A 21191-nucleotide genomic window follows, 5' to 3' on the forward strand; every position below is an offset into this window, starting at 1 on the left:
ACACAAAGGAAGGCAGAGCCCCTCGAGGACCCCCAAAGACTAAGACTGTCCCAACCCTCTTCTTGATCCTCCTATTACCCCCTTGCATGGTCCCTCGCAATCCCCATGCCCCCAAGCCAAGCTCTACTTGGGTAATTACTACAGGGAACAGACAGTCCTGGACTTTCCAAAACCCTGAAGACATATACTCCCCCACTCCCGGAGACTCACCTATCAGGTCCTCTTGCTTGCCCTTTTGTCGGCTGTTCATAAGACACTTAACAGTTCTAACCACATGCTGGGCAAACATTGTTGGATCTGTGTTAAGCCCCAGTCTCCTTACTATGTAGGGGTGACACTAAATGCCCCCATCACCCCTACCTCCAACACGGAAAGCTGCGAGTGGGACCAACCACGGCTCACCCTTGGAGATGTGCATGGAACAGGTCTTTGCCTCACATCATCTAGCACCACTTTATCCAGTTCTCAGTATGGGTCCATTTGCAAACAAACTCAGGAGATTCAGGCCTCCAGCTCAGACTACTTCCCGGCCCCTCCAGGAGCCTGGTGGGCGTGTCATGACGGCCTTACCCAGTGTGTCTCTGCTACTGTGTTCCTCAGACACCAACAACACCTGGAGGGCCCTTTGTGCATCTTGGTGGCCATAATTCCCCGGGTCTCCCTCCTCCCAGGTGAGGAAGGCTGGTGCTATTTTTCCCCCCAAGGGCAACCGAGTTACCAACAAAGGCGAGCAGTACCACTCCTCATCCCCATCTTAGAGGGTCTGGAGCTTGTGGGCTCTGCCACCACTGGGACGGCAGCCCTAGTCAAAGGGGATCACAGCTATAAGGCATTAAGTGCACAAGTAAACATTGACCTCTCCCACATAGAGCAGTCCACCTCAGTCCTAAAAAAAAAAAGTGGACTCTTTGGCAGAGGTGGTCCTCCAGAACCACAGAGGCCTTTTCTCAAGCAGGGTGGCCTACGCGCAGCCCTCAGGGAGGCTTGTTGCTTCTTTGCTAACAACTCTGGGGTGGTGCGGAAAAGCCTGAGGTTGTTATGCCAAAATATTGCCAACAGACAGAAGGAGCTGGAAAACTCTGAGAACTGGTTATCAGTCCCTGTTCCTACATCCCCTTGGCTCACTACCCTGGTGGCAGCCCTAGCTGGCCCCCTCCTCCTCCTCAATATAGCTCTGGTTGTGGGCTCCTGCCTCATTAATTGTTTTCTGCAATTTTTTAAGTCCCACATAAACTCTGTTATTGGTTAGGGATCTCCATAACCAGTTTGCAAATTCCAGTCCCTCTGATTCTTGTGACAGATCCCCTGAGAATGTGGCAAGGGATTGACACACTTTGAAAAAGAAGTGGGGAATGTTGTGCCCTGTCCCCGAGTTTACCCTCCATCTTGCCCCAGGTTGCCCCACAGTTTGTGCTCCCATCTCCACGCAAATAATCCTGCCCGAGCTTGCCCACAGTTTGTGCCCCCATCTCCACTGAAATAATCCTGCATTAGCTTGCCCCACTGTTTGTGTTCCCGTCTCCACGGAAATCAATTTGTGTTTTTTCCCTTTAAATAGGCTGACCCTACCCCTGCTCAGGGCTATTCGATTTGAGTCTTTACTCCAAACAGTCACACGTTTGAATAAATCCACATCAAAATTTATATCCGGGTCTCGCTTGCTTTTTTCAGCACAACGTTTCTGCTCACTTCCCTCAGCATCAGTTCATATATGCCTTTCCAGGTTTTCCCAAAGTCTGCCTGCTCATCATTTCTTATACACAATAGTATTCCATTACATTCATATCCTGCAACTTGTTCATCCGTTCCCCAATTGATGGGCCTCCCCTCGATTTCCAGTTCTTGGCCACCACAAAAAGAGCTGCTATAAATATTTTTGTACATGTGGGTCCTTCTCCCACTTTTATTATTTCTTTGGGATACAGCCCTAGAAGCTGTATTGCTGGGTTAAAGGGTATGCACATTTTTATAGCCCTTTGGGCATAGTTCCAAATTGCTCTCTAGAATGGTTGGATCAGCTCACAGCTCCACCAACAATGAAGTAGTGTTCCAACTTTCCCACATCCTCCCCAGCATTTATTATTTTCCTGTTTTGTCATGTTAGCCAATCTGACAGGAGAGATGTGGTACCTCATAGTTGCTTTGATTTGAATTTCTCTAATCAATAGTGATTTAGAGCATTTTTTCATATGGCTATAGATAGCTTTAATTTCTTCCTCTGAAAACTGCCTGTTCATATCCTTTGACCATTTATCAGTGGGGGAATGACTTGTATTCTTATAAATTGGATTCAGTTCTCTATATATTTTAGTGTATCTTTTCTTTTTCTTTTTGGAGGGGGAAGGCAGAGCAATTGGGGTTAAGTGACTTGACCAAGTTCACATAGCTAGTAAGCGTGTCAAGTGTCTGAGGCCTGATTTGAACCCAGATCTCCCGGCTGGTGCTCTATGCATTGTGCCACCTAACTGCCTCCTCTATATATTTTAGAAAAGAGGCCTTTATCAGAGACACTGGTTGCACTTTAACTCATTATGCTGTGTTCCCTACCACACACTGATCTTGGAAGAGGAGTTGGAATACTCTTTGCTCCCCATGGCTACTTCCAGCTTCTCCCTCCACCCCCGTGTCTCAGTAACCTTTCCTCCTGCAATGTATACTCAATCCACATTATCACCCCATCAAGATGCTCATAGCTGTTGCCTGCAGACATCTACAATGCTGTCCTTCCTTCTTCTGTGAGTTCAGTGCCTGGCTCACAGTCTTTCTTTTCCCTTCGTCAACTGCCCTCATATCAAGAACATTCAACATATCTACTGACACTTCCGCAAACCCCCTTACCTCTCTCTCCACCTTACTCACTACCACAGACAGGTCATATCTGGGATGCTGTCATCACCCACACATGCCCCACATTCGCGTTCACAAACTCTGACCAATAGAACCTGTTGTCATTCTACTTCTCTCTGCCTTGCAACCCCAAACTACTGCTTCCAATCTGTCCACCCAGTCCATCACCCTACCCTACACTGGCGACATTCTCTTCCCTTACCCATTTTGAGCCTTTGGCGAATCAGTTCCCCCTACTGTCTTCTCTCTAGGCCCTTGCCCTTTTACTCTAGGGAAGACCTTGCCCTGATGAACTCTAGCCTTGGGTCATGGTGACCATCCCCTGCTTTTGCTCCTGTTCTTGTGCCACTGAATGAAGCTGGAGAAATTCATGAAACTCTATGGACTGGATCCACAACAAGCTTGTGTTACGTAATCTTAATAGGGCCCTCACTGTGGCAAGCCAAGCCTTGGACAGAGGAGTGGACAGCAGCGGATAGAACACTGGTCCTGTAGTCAGGAAGACCTGAGTTCAAATCTGGCATCAGACCCTTACTAGCTGTGTGATGCTGGGCAAGTCACTTAACCACCGTTTGCCTCAGTCTCATCAACTATTAGATGGGGCTAACAACAGCTGGGTTGTTGTCAACCTCAAATGAGAGAATCATTAATTGGCACTATACAAATGCTTATTTCCTCCCCCTCTTTTACATCTCCTTCGTGGAATTATTACCCACTCACCACAACAACATTTCCAAACTCGCTCCACCCTCCCTGAACCTCCCACAGTCCACCAACCTACCTTCTTCCCCACTTCAGCTGAGAACTTAGCCTCATGTTTCTCTGAGAAAACAGGCCATTCTCAGAGTTCCTCTTCTCTCCTCCTCACCTCACATCACCCGTGTCTTCCACCGCTATTTCCTCCCTCATCTCTGCTTAGCCTGACCATGAGGGCTTTCTCCTTGCCACGGCCAGCCCTCTCCTTTCACATGATCCCCTTCCATCCCATCTTCTCCAGCTGGTCACCCCTCTCACTGATCTCCAGTCTCTCCTTGTCTCCTAGCGACTTCTCTATTGCCCACAAACATGTCCGTGTCTCCCCCATGTTCAAAAAAATCATCACTTGACCAGTCCATCCTCACTGTCATCCTATATTCTCCCTGTTGTGGCTAAACTCCAACAGGCATCTACCCCAGGTGCCTGTTCTTCCTCTCCTCTCCCTCTCTTAACTCTCTACAGTCTGGCTTCCAACCTCACCCCTCAAATGCAGCTGCTCTCTCCAAAGTGACCAATGATCTCTTAACTGCCAAAGCCAGTGGTCTTCCTCAATCTGAATCTCAAAACCTCTCTGCAGCTTCTGACACTGTCAATCACCTTCTCCATCATTCCCTTCTCTCTCTTGGTTCTCTTCCTAGCTGTTGGACCGCTCTTTCTCAGTCTCCTTTGCTGAATCCAAGCTGTGCCCATTAACAGTGGGTCCTCTTCTCCTTCTATACTATTTTCTTGGTGATCTTATGAGCTCCCGTGGATTCTATCATCATCTTTATACAAATGATTTTCAGCTGTTTGTCCAGATCTGACCTCTCTCCTGGCCTCCAGTCTCACATCACCAACTGTCTATTGGACATCTTGAACCGGATGTCCACTGACATCTTTAACTCAACATATCCAAACTGAACTCATTATCTTTCCCCCTATACCTTTTCTCCTTCTGAACTTCCCCATTTACTGCCAAGGACAGCCCCATTTACCAGTCACCCACACTGATGACCGTCACTCTCCGATCCCCTCCTCCCCTGTTTTGGTCCATTGCCGAGGCCTGTCCATTTTACCTCCATAGCATCTCTGTAGATTCCTCTCCTTCCCTCTGAAATCACCACCACCATGGTGCAGCCTCTCATGCCTGAACAAGGGCAAGGCCTGCCAATCTCCCTTCCTCCAGTCTCTATCCCTTCCAGTCCATCACCCTCCCCTCAGTCAAACTGACCTTCCTACAGTGCAAGTCAGCCCAGGTCACTCCCACTCCCAAAACACATATAAAGATCAAATATAAAATCCTGTTTGGCTTTGAAAGCCCCTCATATCTTGACCCCTTTCCACCCGTTCAATTGTCTTATACTAACGATACCCCAAATACTGTTCTATGAGCTGCCTTCCTGGCTGTTCCTCAAACAAGACTCTCCATCTGCTGATGTCAGGTGTCTTTACTGTGTGTCCCACTTCCCCACGCCCCATCCCTGGAATGCCCCCCTGCCCCCCATCTCTGCCTCTTAGCTTCCCTGGCTGCTTTCAGATCTCAGCTAAAGTCTGACCTTCTGTGAGAAGCTTCTCCTAATCCTCCTCTCTCTCTGTACCTTCCCTTTGACATCATCTCTAAGTTCTCCTGTTTGCACACCACTGTATACATCTTGTCTCCTCCATTAGGCTGGGAGAACCCTGGGAGCAGGAGCTGGGTTTTGCCTGTGTATCTTCAGTGACAAGCACAGTGCCAAGCACAGAGCAGACACTTAGTAAGATGCTTATTGATTTGCTTTGATTAAATGCCTTTTCCCTCTTTCTTTTAAAGATTTTTGTTACAAGATCTCTCTGAGGAGGAGAGGGGAACATACCTGGAAATGAAGGTGATATGAATCAAAAGAGAACAAATGGCATTTTGAAAATGAAATCAATTCAATCTTTTCCTTCTCCACAGCACCTTGACCTTGTGCCTTCCTGCTTTCCTCCACAGCCATGGGTCTCATCCAGCTGAAACCTTTCACGTAATTGGTGCCTTGCATTTTGACACTGCGATTATTTCCAAATACGCCCCTCCCCCCTTCCCTCTTCAGCAAACTTTCCCATATGGCAAAGACTGAAAAACAAAATGGTTCAGCAAACCAAATGACACATCCCCCGGGTTGTAGGATGTGACTTCTTGGGTCCCCCCTATCCTGAGCGTACAGTCCCTAAAACGATTTCTGCTAAAATGATTACTGTTGAATGCTGTTCGGTCACCATCCCCTTCCTCTGACTCCTCCAGGGGATTCCAGCTTCTCAACAAGAACAGAAATCAGTAGTCACAGATCTGAGCTTCCTTTTTCTGCCTTCCTCTGTCACCGCTTTGCACCTTGGTGTTAATACCACTGTCTTTGGGCTATGAGCCTGTCTCCTCGCCCCTGTTCCCCGCAAGCACCCTTGCTCAGAGGACGGTGGGTTTTAGCTCACTGAGCTAATGCCCATGGTCCAATGCAGGTCTTCTGATTCCAAATCCCTTACCCTTCCAGCACCCAGCCCAGTGCCAGGTACACAGTAGGTGCTCAGTAAATGCCTGTGGCCTTCCTTGATTTTCACAGCCACTCTGTTCTATTTAAGGCATCTTACATGTCTCAAACACCATGTCTATCTCCCACCAAAACAAGTTTCTTCTGGCCTCTAAGCCCCTGATCAAGGTGACACTAAGCCTCCTACATTTTCTTCCTCACAAGCCTCCCCTGGAACCTGACCTTATCTCTCCAAAATTTAAACGTGCGTGTGACCTTGGAGAGGTACACAGCCTGTCCAAAGGCCTACAAATGTCTGTCCACGGTTTGTTCTGCCTGTACACAGTGATATGAAGGGGTGCAGAGATTCAGAGGCCAAGGGCATGCTGTAAATGACTGTTGCTTAACAGCCACCAAGCCTGCCCTGCTTTCTGTCGGGAACCTGAGTTCAAATCCAGCCTGAGACATTTCCCAGTTGTATGACCCTGGACAAATCACTTTAACCTCTGTTTGCCTCAGTTTCCCCATCTGCAAAATAGGACTGATAATAGCGACTACCTCCCAGGGTTGTTTTGAGGATCAAATGAGAGCAAATCTCTATAGCGCTGTGGAAATGTCACATGCTATAGAAGTGCTAGCCACCAGCAGACGGACATCCAACAGAAGACGGAAGCATAGTCAGGAGGAGGAATCCATGTACCAAGAAGGGGATGAGGATGATAGGGATTCAAATACCATGCAAAGGAAGCCACCACCCAAGCCACAGGCCTGGCCTGGGCAGAGGGCACAAGGGAGGCAGTGACCCTTCCTCCCTAAGGAGGTCTGTAGAACACAGCTGAGCCAGCCTGGAAGCAGAGCAGAAAAGGATAAGCGTCTTTTACCTGGCAAGCAGCGCGCCTTCTCAGGCAGCAAGCGCTCGTAGGTATTAAATATTCCTGCGCTGGAGATCACGATGGGAGCATAGACATTCACCAAGTCGTGCCCCTTCTTGACGCTGACACCTGCAAACAGAGGAGACTGGATGAGGTCCGGGAAGCCCAGAAAGGAAAGAGAAGGCCCTACAGAGCACAAAGGGCTGACCCTTCACAATACATCTTCCAAAGGCCCACCCTGCCTCCTAAGCCGAGAGACACCTTAGCAGAACTGGACAGCAGGCAATGCTTTCTTCAGGAGCCCTAGGTCCCCGTTCCCTGGTCTCCCTCCTTCTCCTCAGCTATTTCCTGGCATCACACTGCCCCCAACCCCATCTATTTCTGCCTCAATTTCACCCATACTGAAAATGCCACCTATCCTATGAAAACTTTTCTGCCAAAGTAATCCATTCCTGTCCTCAGAACTCCCCGAGTATTTGGTCTGTCCCTGTCTCATGACGCCTACCATATTCTAATGTATGTTATGGTTACCTATGACTTACAATCATTGGTACCTATTACCAATATCTGCATCTCATGTCACAACTTTGGCATTAACAATGATTCCTCGCTCTCTCACACAACAAATAAGCCATCGGATGCCGAATACTGTCATGTCCACTTCCACATATCTCTGATATCCACCTCCTTTCAACTCAAACGGCCACCACCCTATTTTAGACCCTCACCACTTCGGGTCTGGACTACTGAAGCAACCCCCTAATAGGTCTCCCCATCTCAAATCCACTCTCAGCCCAGTTGCCAAAGGAATTTCCCAAGGGACAGGCCTCACTATGTCCCTTCCCCTCTTAGTGAATTTCAGCAGCTCCCTAATGCCTCTGGGATAAAATCAAATGTCTTCTTTTCAGCTTTTGTAGCCTTTACAAGTGGTCTCCCTCTGCTCTTACTCCCCATTCTACAGCCTATGGCCCATGCTGATGGACAGACCTCCCACCCACCTCCCACATCCCTCCACTGAATCTTGACAAGGCTGTGTCTCCTTCCTGGAAGGTACTTACATCTCAGCTTAGGCTCTGGGGTTCCCCAGCTTTCTTCAGATTCTACTCCAGCACCACTCCCTACATGTAGCCTGTCCTGATGTCAATCGCCCAGCCGCTCATCCTTCCCCACGCAGAAAACTTTTACATTGATCTTGTATGCCCTTTTGAAATGCACATGTAATCTCTGACAGCATGTAATTTCTCTGAGGGTGAGGGCGATTTCATTGTTGTCTTTGCATTCCTAGAGCCCGGCACAAAGCAGGCATTTAAAAAGGGCTTGCTTGCTGATTACATAACTGTATTTCTGAACCCGATTTTCTGCTCTCTGAAGGCAGTTACCATGTTTTATTTACCACTGTAGCCTCCAGAGACCATAGCAGAGTAGCTTAGCACAAAGGAAACCTTCAATAACTATTTCACCAATAAAGGATTTGGCAGAGCCCTGCTCTCTGATGGGTACCATCAAAGCCACACTCCTCACCCCCCTACCTTGGCTATGGCTCCCAGCATTCAATTCCCAATTGGCAGCCAGCTCTACAGCCCATCATCTGCACCCTGGAGCCTCTACCCAATCCTCCTTCCTTGCCTCCCTTTCTTGAGCCCATCTCACCCACCCCACCTCTCATGATAGGACCCCCAGCTCTCACCACAGGCTCTTCCAGCAGAATCCAGCAGCACACTCTCCACTGTTGCCCTGGTAAGGACCGCACCCCCAGCCTTCTGAATCACTGGGATAATGTGAAAAGCAATTTCACTGGGGCCTCCCCGAGGGTAAAAGCCTCCACGCAGGTAGTGTCTGATAAGTATGGCATGCATAGAGAAACTGGCATTCTCTGGTGAAACACCTGTGGGAGAGAAGCAAGGTGAGTGTTTTAGGCTTGGCACTCACACACTACCAGTCAGCATATTCCCTTCAGGACCAGAATCTCCCGCAATCCCTAATCTATCAGGGAACCTTGTCACCAACCAAACCTGGGGTAATGAGAGAATTCTCCCTCAAGATTGCAATGATGGCTTATTTAAAGTTGACAGCCACATCTCACAGGACAGCAAGAGCTTCAGGGCACAGAGTAAAGGGAACTTTTACGGGGAAGAGTGACAGATGACTAGTCTTCTTGATCACAGACTCTTAAGAGTCACAGGTATAAACCATTCTCCACCCATATCCAGTAAAGCAAGAAAGAAACAACCTGAGAGCCAAGAGACCAGCAGAACTGTTCACACAGGCCGCCCCCTCCCCACCTGGCTGCTCCCTTTACCCCCAGCATTCCCAGAGCTGAAGGTCCATACCATAGGTGGGAAAGATGTAGCTGAGCACGGTTTTGAGCTCCGGGGAGGCAGGCAGCTGGCTGAGCACATTCGCTAAGCTCTGGGTGGCTGCTCTCAAGAAAGGGGAGAAAAAGGCCAGCATCCCAAACTTATCCAGCAGCTTCACCACGGGCAAAGGGATGAACTTCAACTTGACCATATGAGGGATTCCTTTTGCTACCTCCTGGGGAAAGAAAGGAACCCAGGGAGAAAGAAGTTAGTGCATCCCTGCCCCTGCCAGCCTGAAGAGCTGAGGCCCTAGTGACATGGGCCAGATTTCACTAAGCAGCCTGGGGAAGAAGTGACTTTTTAGGTAAGTCTTAACTGCACACATCTGCCAGATCATGTCTTAGTCTCTTTTTGGGAGCCCTCAGTGCTTATAAAGGAGGAAATCCCTGAGACCATAGCATGGGAGTGTCAGGCAAACCTCCAATGTCCTGATGAGAAGCAGGTGAGGCCAGAACTCTGGTCCCTCCTCCATCTTCACCCTCCCCCCGTAGGTCAATGCTGGCCCTTCCTGGGTCTCTGCAGACAGGGAGGAGCCTCCCAGCTCAGCCCAGTCTTACCTTCACCAAGTTCATGTACTTGTCAATGGCGGCTTCTTCGTGAGGAAACTTTTCCTTGAGGCCCTGAATATAGGCTTTCTCCCCAGCGTACATGGGGAACTCCCTTCTGCCATTGGGTCCCTCCAGCACCACGATGTCAAAGGGGGAGTCCAAGGGAGCCCAGTCCAGCTGCCCCTCTGTGATCTGGTCCAGGAGGAAGCGGTTAAAGGTGCCCTCTTTCAACTGCCCAACATAGTGGATTCCTATCAAAGAATGACAAGGAATGGATATGCTGCTGAGCATAACCCCACAGAGGTAGAGAAAGAAGGAAAGTCACGTGGAGGTGGCTGGAAGCTCCCAAACCTCCCCTCATGTACATCAACCCTGGGATCAGCCTTCAGTAAGAGGAAAGCCCAAGACCAACCGTCCTTTGCTCGGAAGCTCTGTGGTAACTGGACAAGAAGCTGGGCCTGAAGTCAGGAAGACTTGAGTTCAAATCTTGGCTCAAACACTTATGAGCTGTGTGATCCTGGGTGAGTCACTTAATCTCTGTTTGCCTCAGTTTCCTCATCTGTCAAATGCAGATCATACTAGCACCTACTCCCCAGGGTTGTTGTGAGGATCACAGGAGATAATATAGCTGTAAAGGGCTTAGCAGAGTGCCTGGCACACAGCAGGCACTTAATAAAAGCTTGGGCTTTGTTTTGTTTTGTTTTTTACTCTCCACACTCTGCCACTGCTGTTTGGCTGTCTTCTCCCCACAATACCAGGGCCTCCTTCTCTCACTGGTGAACTCTCAGAGCCTCCACTTTGAGAAGGGACCCAGTCTGGCCACTTCATCCTCCAGACTTTGCCCCCAGTGACTCAGCTCCCTTCTCTGCTTGACCCACCCTCCTAGGGTCCCCTTCTCTCCTCCATTTTGAGGAAGGGCCCAGCCCAGCCATGCTCCAGCCCAACCCAGCCCCTCTCCCCATTGGAATGTAAGGTCTTTGAAGGCAGAGACTGTCTCTTTGCCAGTATTTATGTCCCTGGTGCTTAGTACTGGACCTGGCCTAGAGTTAGAACTCTAATAAAAGGCTTTTTGCCTGGACTTGACCCAGAAGTAAGGATAACCTCCCCTTCTCTAAGCAATCTCCCTGCCTGGTCTATAGCACAAACCATGATAAAGGTGTGAGAGATTGGTAAAAGTTAGGCTTCCACAGAATAATTAATTGTCAGCCTGAACAAAGAAGGGAATAAAAATTAACTAAGGCAGGTGAATCCAGCCAATCAGAGAATAGCTCGTGGTTTTCTGAAAACTGCAAACCCAGGATATAAGAAAAACTGACCTAAACCAGCCAAATAACAGGGTTGAAGGGAGAACTGGGTCAAATTGCTAATACACATGCTTAATTGGCTAATTGAATATTACTTTACACACCCACAGGGAGGAGTCTTCGGCCAATTTTGAACATGGGACATATGTTGAGGGAGGGAACATACCAAGGAGCAGCATGTAAGGGTAGTGTAAGGAAGACTGTAACCCAGAAAGGAAGGGACCAATCCATTCTCTGGAGGGAGGTGCTGTGCTGATGCTGCGTTGAATAAACACTATACAACTGATCTCATTTTTGTAGCAGTACTCTCTCCTAAAGAAGAGCAGAGTCCGCTCCTGGCCAGGAACGTTTTCCAATTCCTTTGGATTCCTCCATAATAAATTGTCCTTGATACCTAAATCTCTGTGCCAAGTGTATTTCTAACAAAGGCTACAGAGAATTGTTGTGTACTGGAAGAAAAAAAGGAGTCCCTAGGAAGGAGAGGGACTCACTAAACCAATGAGGATGCCTAGTGTCAGCTTCTGTCTGGTCTCCTCTATCTCCTGATCCAAGTCACCTGGTGGCATCGCAGCAGAACTTTAATAAGATCATTATTCTGGAGGTGCAAGGGACCTCAGAGGCCAACTGGTCCTATCTTCATCATTTTACAAATACAGAAACTGAGGTCCAGGGAGGCAGTAGGAGGCAGTAGGAGGCAGAGCCCAGCTCTGGCCTCTAGTCCTCAGACTCTGAGTTCTGTCTTCTCCCCCCTACCCTGTGCCGCCACTCTCAGGTGTGCCCTGAAACAGAGGAGCCAAATAGCTCCTCCCCAGACCCACTTTACCTGTGTCAAACTCCAGGCCATTTTGGCCAAAGGTATGACAGGAACCGCCTGCCTTAGTGTGCTGCTCCAGAACCAGGACTCGCTTTCCTGCTTTGGCAAGGGTGGCTGCTGCCGCCAGGCCCCCAATGCCACTCCCAATCACCACGGCATCCAGCTGGTCTGGCACACGGCTGGCAGAGAAAGCTGTGAAACAAAATATGAGAGAGATGGCTTGTTGACCTCTGAGACAGCACTAGATGAGTGGGAGGTGGAACATGAATCTAAGTGAGCAACTCTGGCCACATACAATGAGAAAAGCCACAATACAAGTATGGGCACTGACCCTCTATCTCATTGGCAGTGAGATATGTAATCTGAATTGGCACAGTCTATTCCAATGAAAATTTTCCCATCCCTAAGGAGGACCTGACTCATCAGATAGACACACATAGAATCTGGAGCCCAAACAACAAGAGGTAAGACCCTGGATCTTCCCCTCCCAGAGTGATTTTTTTCTGACTAGGTAAAAGAGGCCTTTCTCTGTCCCATTTCTTACTTAGCCTTAATCACTGAATCAGTGTTGCCTCAGTCAAACTGAGATCTGTTAAAGACTTTAGCTTAAAAAGGCCAAGGTCTCCCACTGCATCTGGAACCATTTCCAGTCTTCCTGATCTATATCTGGCCACTGGACCCAGTTGGCTCAGGAGAGAGGGAGGCTAGTGACTTTGCCCAGCCCTCTCTCACTTAAATCTAATTTACTTGCATGTCTTGGCATCACCTCCCTAATGTCATGGTCCTCTTCAAGAACAAAGAACAAACCACAACAACCATAGGATTAGGGATTGAGGAGCAGCACAGGAACAGAGAGAAGGCAGAGTACCTTGCACAAGGCAAGCAGTTAAGAAATGTTTGTTGAGATGCCTCCCAACCCAACATGGAGTCCTCCGTGAGCCCAGGACAACAGGCCTTGGACTGCCCTGAGAGCTGCAGGCGCGGCTGGAGAAGGCTCTCAGGAGGAAGAAGGCCAGTGAGGGTGACGGCAAAGACCCCAGACCCTTGGTGCCCCTCCGCCTCCTCCAAGAGCTGCATGAGCACCTCCGGGAGCAGGGCTCGCCTCTCCTCCTTCACGAGTTCCTGGAAGGCAGTGAGATCTATCTCCCTGAGGTGGTGAGACCCCCGAGGAATTCAGAGCTGGTCGCCCACCTGGAGCGGATCAAAATTCAGCTGGCCAATGAGGAGTACAACCGTATCACCAGGAACGTTTCTTGCCAGGCCCCAAGGCGCAGTGGGACTCTATCTGACTTTGGACTCCAAGTGAGGTCAGTAAAGGCAGTGGTCATCTCCATCTTCAACTTTATCATCACTGTGGCAGCAGCTTTTACCTGCACCTTCCTAGGAAGCCAGTACATCTTCTCAGAAATGGCAACGAGGGTGCTGGCTGCGGTGATTGTGGCTTCCGTAGTGGGCCTGGCTGAGATCTACATCATGTTCCGGGCTATGGAAGGAGAACTTGGAGAGCTTTGACGGGGGTTCTGCCCCCACTCAAATACCAAGTGTGTTTTTAGGAGTCCCAGAGTGGGGGGGCGGAGCTTTGCTCTGTCTTCTTTTCTTCCACGTAGCTGCCAGCCCACTTCAGGACCTCAGCCCTCCCCGTCACTCAGCAGTGTACAGCAGACCCTCCTCTGCATGCAGCCTTGTGTTAAGGTCCAAGGAAGAGGGCTGGGGCTGCTACCACACCCGCTCCTCATCCCTGCCCACACCCCCAAAACAAACACTGTCTTCACCCTTGATACAAACCCAGCTACCTGCATCAAATATCACAGGCCTGAGGTCATTGCCCACTTGGACTCAAAGAGGAGGAGCAGAGAATTCCCAGGCCTGAAAAAACCTTCACATCCAGCCTCTAGCCAGGCCCTTGCAAAAGAATTGCCTTTTGTCCATTTCAGTTTCTGCCTTTGTGTTGACCTTAAAATTTCTTCTTGCTCTTCCTCCTATCCATCTTTGTGTCCTCTGATTCCAAGAATGGGGAAGGAGGGGTGGCAAGGCCTGTATGTTTATTTTTAACCACATAAATCATTCCTCTGGCTCCTCTTGTGTTCAGGGAAAATGGCTTCTCTGAATCTTCTCCAGTCCAAAAAGAACACAGTCAATTCTGCTATGATGCTTGTTTTAAAAAATGTGAATTTGTTCCAAATGTGATTGGTATATTCAGGAACAATTCAAGCATAACACAGATTTTGTGTTTCCTTATGCGCCATTGCACCTGACAGAAAATTGTGCTTGTTCAGGATAACTCACAAGCATCCACCCTTCCAACACCCACTTCCGAAGCAAACTTCTGGTCTCCTTCAAGGTGAAGCGCCCTAGATCCTATGGTGCAGTGGGACCTATGGGCTGATGCGGGCTGGTCTTTCTCTACCTCTTCCCCCACCTTCCTCTATGGCCAAGACCCACCCCCAGCCCAGCAGTTACCATCCACTGAAACTACCCTCCCCCCAGGAGCGACTAGACTCTGCCATCCTGGGCCCTGTGAGAACTGGGACACCGGCGGAGCATCAGCCGAGGCTACAGGCTCCACAGCTATTTATTGTAGTATTTACATATTTCTCAACCATTTAATATGTATTATCTTTTTATTAATTATTATTTATTAATTATTATCTTTTTATTAATATGTATTATTTAATATGTATATATCTAGGGAAACTGCTATCACTTTTGGTAGGTTCCTATCTTTTTTTAACGTGTCACTGATAAAGTTTTTGACTGTTGTCCTCCTAACCCCGTTTTCCCATAAACTCTAGTTTTTGTTGCAAGATTTTTGTATTGCACTGTGGTTTTTAGGGACACATGTCAAAGAGAACATCTTCGGGTTTTATGTATTCTGTGTCTACTGTAGCCTATGTGGTGGCTTACTGTATCAGAAAAGGTACATGTGTATATACACAGGCACACTTAGGTGTGTGTTCCTGTACAAAGGGTGTTTCTGTATATATGGAATACGCATAAAGTTCTCAGTTCTTTTTCACACCATTACCCAAAAAGGCTTCTGCCAATAAGAAGGCAGTTATACTGTTCTGCTGCCCACAGCTCTGGCCTTAAATGCTGTTTTCAGTTGTTTTGTCATGCCCTGATAGCATTTATACAACTATTAAAGTTTAAATAGCAAATGCCAAAAAAAAAAAAAAGAAATGTTTGTTGAATAAAATAACAAATGATATGGGACAGCCTGTACATAAATATAACAGAGCCAGGAATCAAAGCCAGGTTCTGGTGTGGTACTGGAAAAATCAGTTACTGTTAGAAAACCCCTAGACTCTGACAAACACCCCCAGAAAGAATGGACTCAGATCTCTTCGGCATTTAGCAAATATCCCTGGGGCCCTGTGACTCCTCCAAGGAATGTCAGTAGATAGGACCATCCCACTGAACAATAACCTGTCAGAATCTTTTGACCAGTCAGGACCTCTGCCCCCACCCTGTGACCTGGCCTGTAAGTTCCAAGAGATAACCTCTGTACCCTGTATTTTCTATATAAGCCACAACTTCACCCCAACTCGGGGCCATTTGATTTGGGTAGCAAACCCCTAATGGCTGCTGGCTAATAAATTCTCCATTTAAAACCTTTACTCTGTGGTGTGTCTCACTCGCTTCTGGTACAACACTGAAATTCCTAATCCAGTGACCTTTTTGCTAAACTGTGCAATCTCGTAGGCGAGGCCTGGGGTGGGGGTGGGGGGAGTTCACATTAAACACATACAATGAGGGGTGACTTGGCTTTGGGGAAGGGGCTGGGCCTTCAGAGGGTCCTGGGCAGCCCAGCCCACTTTGGAGCAGATCTAATGTGAGGAAGTGTTCCTGGCATCAGATCTCCATCTGCCCTTTTGAAATTCAGCCCATGGCTCCTGGTTCTTCCCTTTGGGCCTGGACAGAGTAGGTCTAATCCCTCTTCTCAGTGATAACCTTTGAGATACTTGAAGACACCTACCATGCCTCTCTTTAAGGTGTTTCCTCTCTAGGCTAAATTTCCCCCACCTGCCATTGCTTCAGACACCTTGGGCAGTTAATGATTTCCAAATCCTCCTGGCTCATCCAAGCCACTCCTACACCTCTCCACCCTATCTCCAAGGCCTATGTGGTGGACTTGGCCCAAGAAGACCTCTCACATCCCCCTGGTCTCTTCATCTAGTCAGTCTGGAAACAGAGATGAGGCGTGAAAGTCAGCAGAATGTGCTGGCCTTGCACTCAGCCAATAGAACACCAAAAAGCATGGATTAAGGGCCTACTATGTGCCAGGTCCTCTGCTAAGTGCTGAGGATACAAGAAAAGCAGCCCTGCCCTTGAGAAGCTGATAGTTAAATGGATGAAACAACTTGTACAGATATAGGTACATTTGGAGTAGATGGAAGGTAACCTTGGAGGGAGCTGGGAGACAAGGAAAGGGCCCCTTAAAAAGGTGACATTGGAGCATACGAGGCTGCATTGAGGAAGGTGAACATTCTCAGTTGGTGGAACAGCCAGTGCGGAGGCAGTGAGGAGATGGAGCATCACTGATTGGAAGGAGCTGCACCTGGAGTCAGGAAAAGCTGAGTTCAAGTCTGGCCTCAGACCCTTAGTAGGTTTAGTGTGACCTTGGGCATGTCACATAACCTCTTTTTGCCTCAGTTTCCTCATCTGTGAAATGGGGATAATAGAGTACCTATCTCCCAGGTTGTGAGGATCCAATGAAATAATATCTGTGAAGGGCTCAGCACAGGGCCTGGCACACAGCAAGCGCTACATAAAGGAGAGCTGTTGTTATTATTTTTAAACGAGGAGCAACAAGTATCCAGCATGGCTAGAATAGCTGTAGAGTGTGTGAAGGGGACAAGAGGCACAGAATGCTAGGGAGGGGCCTAGTTATGAAGAGCTATACAAGCCAAACAGAGGAATTAGCATGTGATCCTAGAAGTAACAGGGAGCCCTTGGAGTCTACTGAATCAGGGAAGGATGGGGGCAGAGAAAGGGGAAGGGAGAAGAGAAGATGATCAGACCCAAGCTTCAGGAAAATCGCTTTGGTAGCTGAATGGAGGATAAATTAGAGTAGGAAGACACTTGAGGCAGGGAGATCAATTAGAAGGCTACAATGGTAGAGGCAAGAGGTGAGGATGGTCTAAACTAGGGTGATGGCCAGAGCAGAAAGAAGGGAAACTATAGAAGAGATGGGATGAGGAGAACAGCAATAAAACTGGACAACTGATTGGTAATTAAAGTGAGGAATCAAGGACCATGCTGTGCCTGCAAGCCTGGGAGCCTGGGAAGGTGGACAGTGGTTCCCTCAAAAGGAATAGGAAAGTTCAAAAGATGGGTATGTTGGGCGGAAAGAGAATGAGGTCAGTTTTGGACATGCTGGATTTGAGATGCCCATGGGATCGCCTCTTTGTAATGTCTAATAGGCAGTTGGTGGTGTAGGGCTGGGGCTCAGGAGACTAGGGCTGGATCTGGAGATGCAGGAGTCATGTGCAGAGAGGTGATCACTAAACCATGGGAGCTGATGAGATCTCCAAGTGAGAGAGTGTAGAGGAAGAAGAGGTCCCAAGGCAGAGCTCTGGGGACACCAAGAGGTAGTAGGTGGGACAGGAATGAAGATCCAGCCACAGGGATGGAGGAGTAGTCAGGTTGGAGCAGAACCAGGAGAAAGCAGTGCCAGAATATCTGAGAGAAGAGACTTTACAGGATGAGAAGGTGGTCAATACCTTCCAAGAAAGGCCACGGAGGAATAGGCCACAAGATCTGATGATTGAGAGATCACTGATGGATACATAACTTAGAGACATTAAGGATAGCATCATAAACAATCTGGGGAGCAAGAAAGAAATTACTTTTTAGGTCTATGGATGGGGAAGAACTCGTGAACAAATGGGGGCCAGAGAGGATCCAAAACAGACAATTTTGATTACATAAAATTAAAAGGTTTTTGGATAACAAAGCCAATACAACTCAAATTAGAAGGGAAACATACAGGGGGGAATCTTTGCAACAAGTTTCACCAATCAGAATTTCATTTTCAAGATCCATAAGGAATTCATTCAAATCTCTTATAAAAGCCATTCCCAATTGATGAATGGTGAAAACTGGCAGTTTAATAAGGAAGAAGTCCAAGCTCTCAATGGCCATATGGAAAAATGCTCAAAATCGCTAATAATTAGAAAAATACAAATGACAGTAACTTTGAGGTTCCAACCTCACATCCACCAGATAGGCACATATGATAAAAAAGGAAAATAACAAATGTTGGAAGGTCACAGGCACATTAAATGCCCTGCTGGCAGAGCTGTGAATTGCTTCAGCCATTCTGGCAAGCAGTTTGGAACCTGGCCAAAGAGTTACTTAATTATGAACCCACTACTAGGCCTATAACCAAATAGGTTAAAGATAGAGCAGAAGGACCCATACATACAAAAATATTTCTACCAGCTCTTTTTTGTGATGGTAAAGAAGTGGAAACTAAGGAGGTGCCCATCCAATGAGGAAAGGCTGGAAAAATCATGATATATAAATATAATACTATAAGAGAAGCCAGGGAAACTTTGAATGAAAGGACACAAAGTGAAAAAGTTAAAGCAGGAGAACATTGTCAAAACAAACAACTTTGAAAGACATAAGAACTCTGGTGAATACGATGACCAAGGAGGATTCCAGACTACCAATGGCACCTCCTAACAGAGGTAAGGGACTCAGGGTACAGCTAGAGAGATTTTTTTTTCATGTGGTCAATGTGGAAACTAGTTTTGCTTGACTGAACATATTTGTTACAAGAGGATTTTTTTTCCAACGGGGGTGGAGAGAGGAAGAAAAGATAGGTTTTTGTTCAAAATTTGTAATTATTTTTAACAAGGAATCTGTTCACTGGGGCAAGATCAGTTTCAACTGAAATAAGAGGTTGCAAGTCAAAGGAGTGAGAAGAGAGCAAGGCAGGCACTGAGAGTAGCCCCTTTTCCTCAGTTTCCTCAGTTTACCTGAAAAGGGGAGATGAAATGTAGGATGACAGCCAAGGGAGATGATAGGATCCAGTGAGGAGAAGGAATGTGCCCAGGATTTGGATGGCCAGAGCACTCATTAAGCAGCTATTCGGTGCCAGGGGCGAGGGACACAAGCTCCAAGAGTAATAATGGTGCTCTGCACAAATGTGAGCTCAAGGCAGTTTGTAGTGAGGGGCCTGTAGGATTTCATAGTAGAAGGCACTGAGTCAGGCTGACCAGACACTTAGAGCTTGACCACATTTGGCCCCAACAGCCCCTCTGCAGGGCATAGAGCCGTGGTCCCAGCTATTTATGGCAGGGCTGGAAGGGGCCCTAGTCTAGGACTACCAAACTGCATACCCTTTGACCCAGCAATACCACTATTCAACCTGTATCCCAAACAGATCACAAAAAAGAGAAAAGGACTCACATGCACAAAAATATTTATAGCAGCTCTTGTGGTGGTGGCAAAATACTGGAAATTGAGGGGATACCCAGCAATTGGAGAATGTCTGAACAAGCTGTTGTATATGAATGTAATGGAATACTACGGTGCAAAAAGAAATGATGAACAGGCAGATTTCAGAAAATCCTAGAAAGACTTGTACGAACTGACACAAAGTGAAATAAGTAGAACCAGGAAGACATTGTACACAGTATCAGCAATACTGTGTAATGATCCACTATGAAGGACTCAGCTCTTCTCAGCCACGCAATGATCTAAAACAAGTAAAAAGGACTCATGAAGGAAAATCTTATCCACATCCAGATAAAGAAGTGATGGACTCAGAATACAGATTGAAGCATACTTTTTTCACTTTAATCTTTTTTTTTGTTTTGTTTTATCCTTTTGATCTGTTTCTTCTTTCACAACTGATTAATGTGGAAATAAGTTTTGCATGATAGCACATGCATAATCTATATCAAATTGCCTAATATTTTAGGAAGGGAGAGGGTATGGAGGGAGGGAGGAGAGTTTGGAGCTCAGGACCTTGTAAAAATGAATGCTGAAAATTGACTTGATATGTAATTTGAGAAAAAAATACTATTAAAGTTTTAAAAACAGTGTAAAAAGAGATGAGCGCAATTTGGCACTATGCCCAAAGGGCTATAAAAATGTGCATACCCTTTGACCCAGCACTTCTAGGGCCGTATCCCAAAGAGATCACACAAATGGGAAAAGGATGCATACGTACAAAAATATTTATAGCAGCTCTTTTTGTGGGGACAAAGAATTGGAAATCAAGGGGGTGTCCATCAATTGGGGAACGGATGAACAGGTTGCATGATATGAATATAACAGAATACTATTGTGCTATAAGAAATGATGAGCAGAATAACCTGGAAAGACTTATATGAACTGAGGCTGAGTGAGGGGAGCAAAACCAGGAGAACATTGTACACAATGACAGACACAGTACATCTGTGATGATGAACTTTGATAGACTTGGCTCCTCTCAGCAATGCAAGGTTCTAAGACCACTCCAAAAGACTCATGTTGGAAAAAGCCATCCATATCCAGACAAAGAATTACAGAGTCTGAATGCAAATTAAAGCAAACTATTTCCTCTCTCTCTCTCTCTCTCTCTCTCTCTCTCTCTCTCTCTCTCTCTCTCTCCCGTCATTCCATTGGTTATAATTTTTTTTTTACACCATAACTAATGTGAAAATATGTTTAATGTGAAGGTATATGTAGAACCTATATTGGACTGCATGCCATGATGTGGGGGGTGGGGGAGGGAAGGAGAGGGAGAAAATTTGGAGCTCAAAAGCTAGTGGAACTGAATGTTGTAAACTAAAAATAAATAAATTTAAAAGGAAAAAAAAGAGAGAGCTAAATAGCCAAGCAGTAGTACATTTAAGTCAGACATGCTGTAAATGTTGATGTCATCTCTCCAGAAACACCCTTTCCTCTCCAATGTATGCATGACACACATTTAAGTTTAGTATGCATTATTAATATTTTCATCACTTTATTAAATTTCAACAATCATCGAAACAAATCAAGACCTGTTTTATAGTCTTTGCCAATTTCCAAGGTGTATATAGGCATAATGCAAATTAAAAATTTGTCTCTTGTGAGCCAGTTCAAGCTTGGCTCCAGCATACCCCTGGTTGAAATGACAGAGGGATTTGAAAATAAGGAATAATTTTTAATCTTGAATCAGAGAATGATTTTTTTCTTTTGAGAGGGCAGATTTTTAATATTTTGGTTTTTTTCCAATTACATGTAAATATTTTT

At 46.8% G+C, this 21191-nt stretch overlaps 1 protein-coding gene and 1 pseudogene across 1 annotated transcript in view; one reads left to right on the top strand and one right to left on the bottom strand.

The window, feature by feature from the left end:
- LOC118843659 (all-trans-retinol 13,14-reductase-like) overlaps nt 1–21191 on the bottom strand; it is a 31564-nt gene that overhangs the window by 9192 nt on the left and 1181 nt on the right. Inside the window, exons 2-6 of the mRNA XM_036751388.1 lie at nt 11970–12152; nt 9852–10093; nt 9268–9469; nt 8625–8822; nt 6947–7066 (exon numbers count right to left, since the gene is read on the bottom strand). Of these exons, the coding sequence (XP_036607283.1) occupies nt 6947–7066; nt 8625–8822; nt 9268–9469; nt 9852–10093; nt 11970–12152 (945 nt within the window). The remainder of the gene's footprint in view (nt 1–6946; nt 7067–8624; nt 8823–9267; nt 9470–9851; nt 10094–11969; nt 12153–21191) is intronic.
- LOC118841329 lies at nt 12280–13472 on the top strand (annotated as a pseudogene).

The sequence above is a fragment of the Trichosurus vulpecula genome, chromosome 3, assembly GCF_011100635.1.
Source record: "Trichosurus vulpecula isolate mTriVul1 chromosome 3, mTriVul1.pri, whole genome shotgun sequence".
Lineage (NCBI taxonomy): Eukaryota > Metazoa > Chordata > Mammalia > Diprotodontia > Phalangeridae > Trichosurus > Trichosurus vulpecula.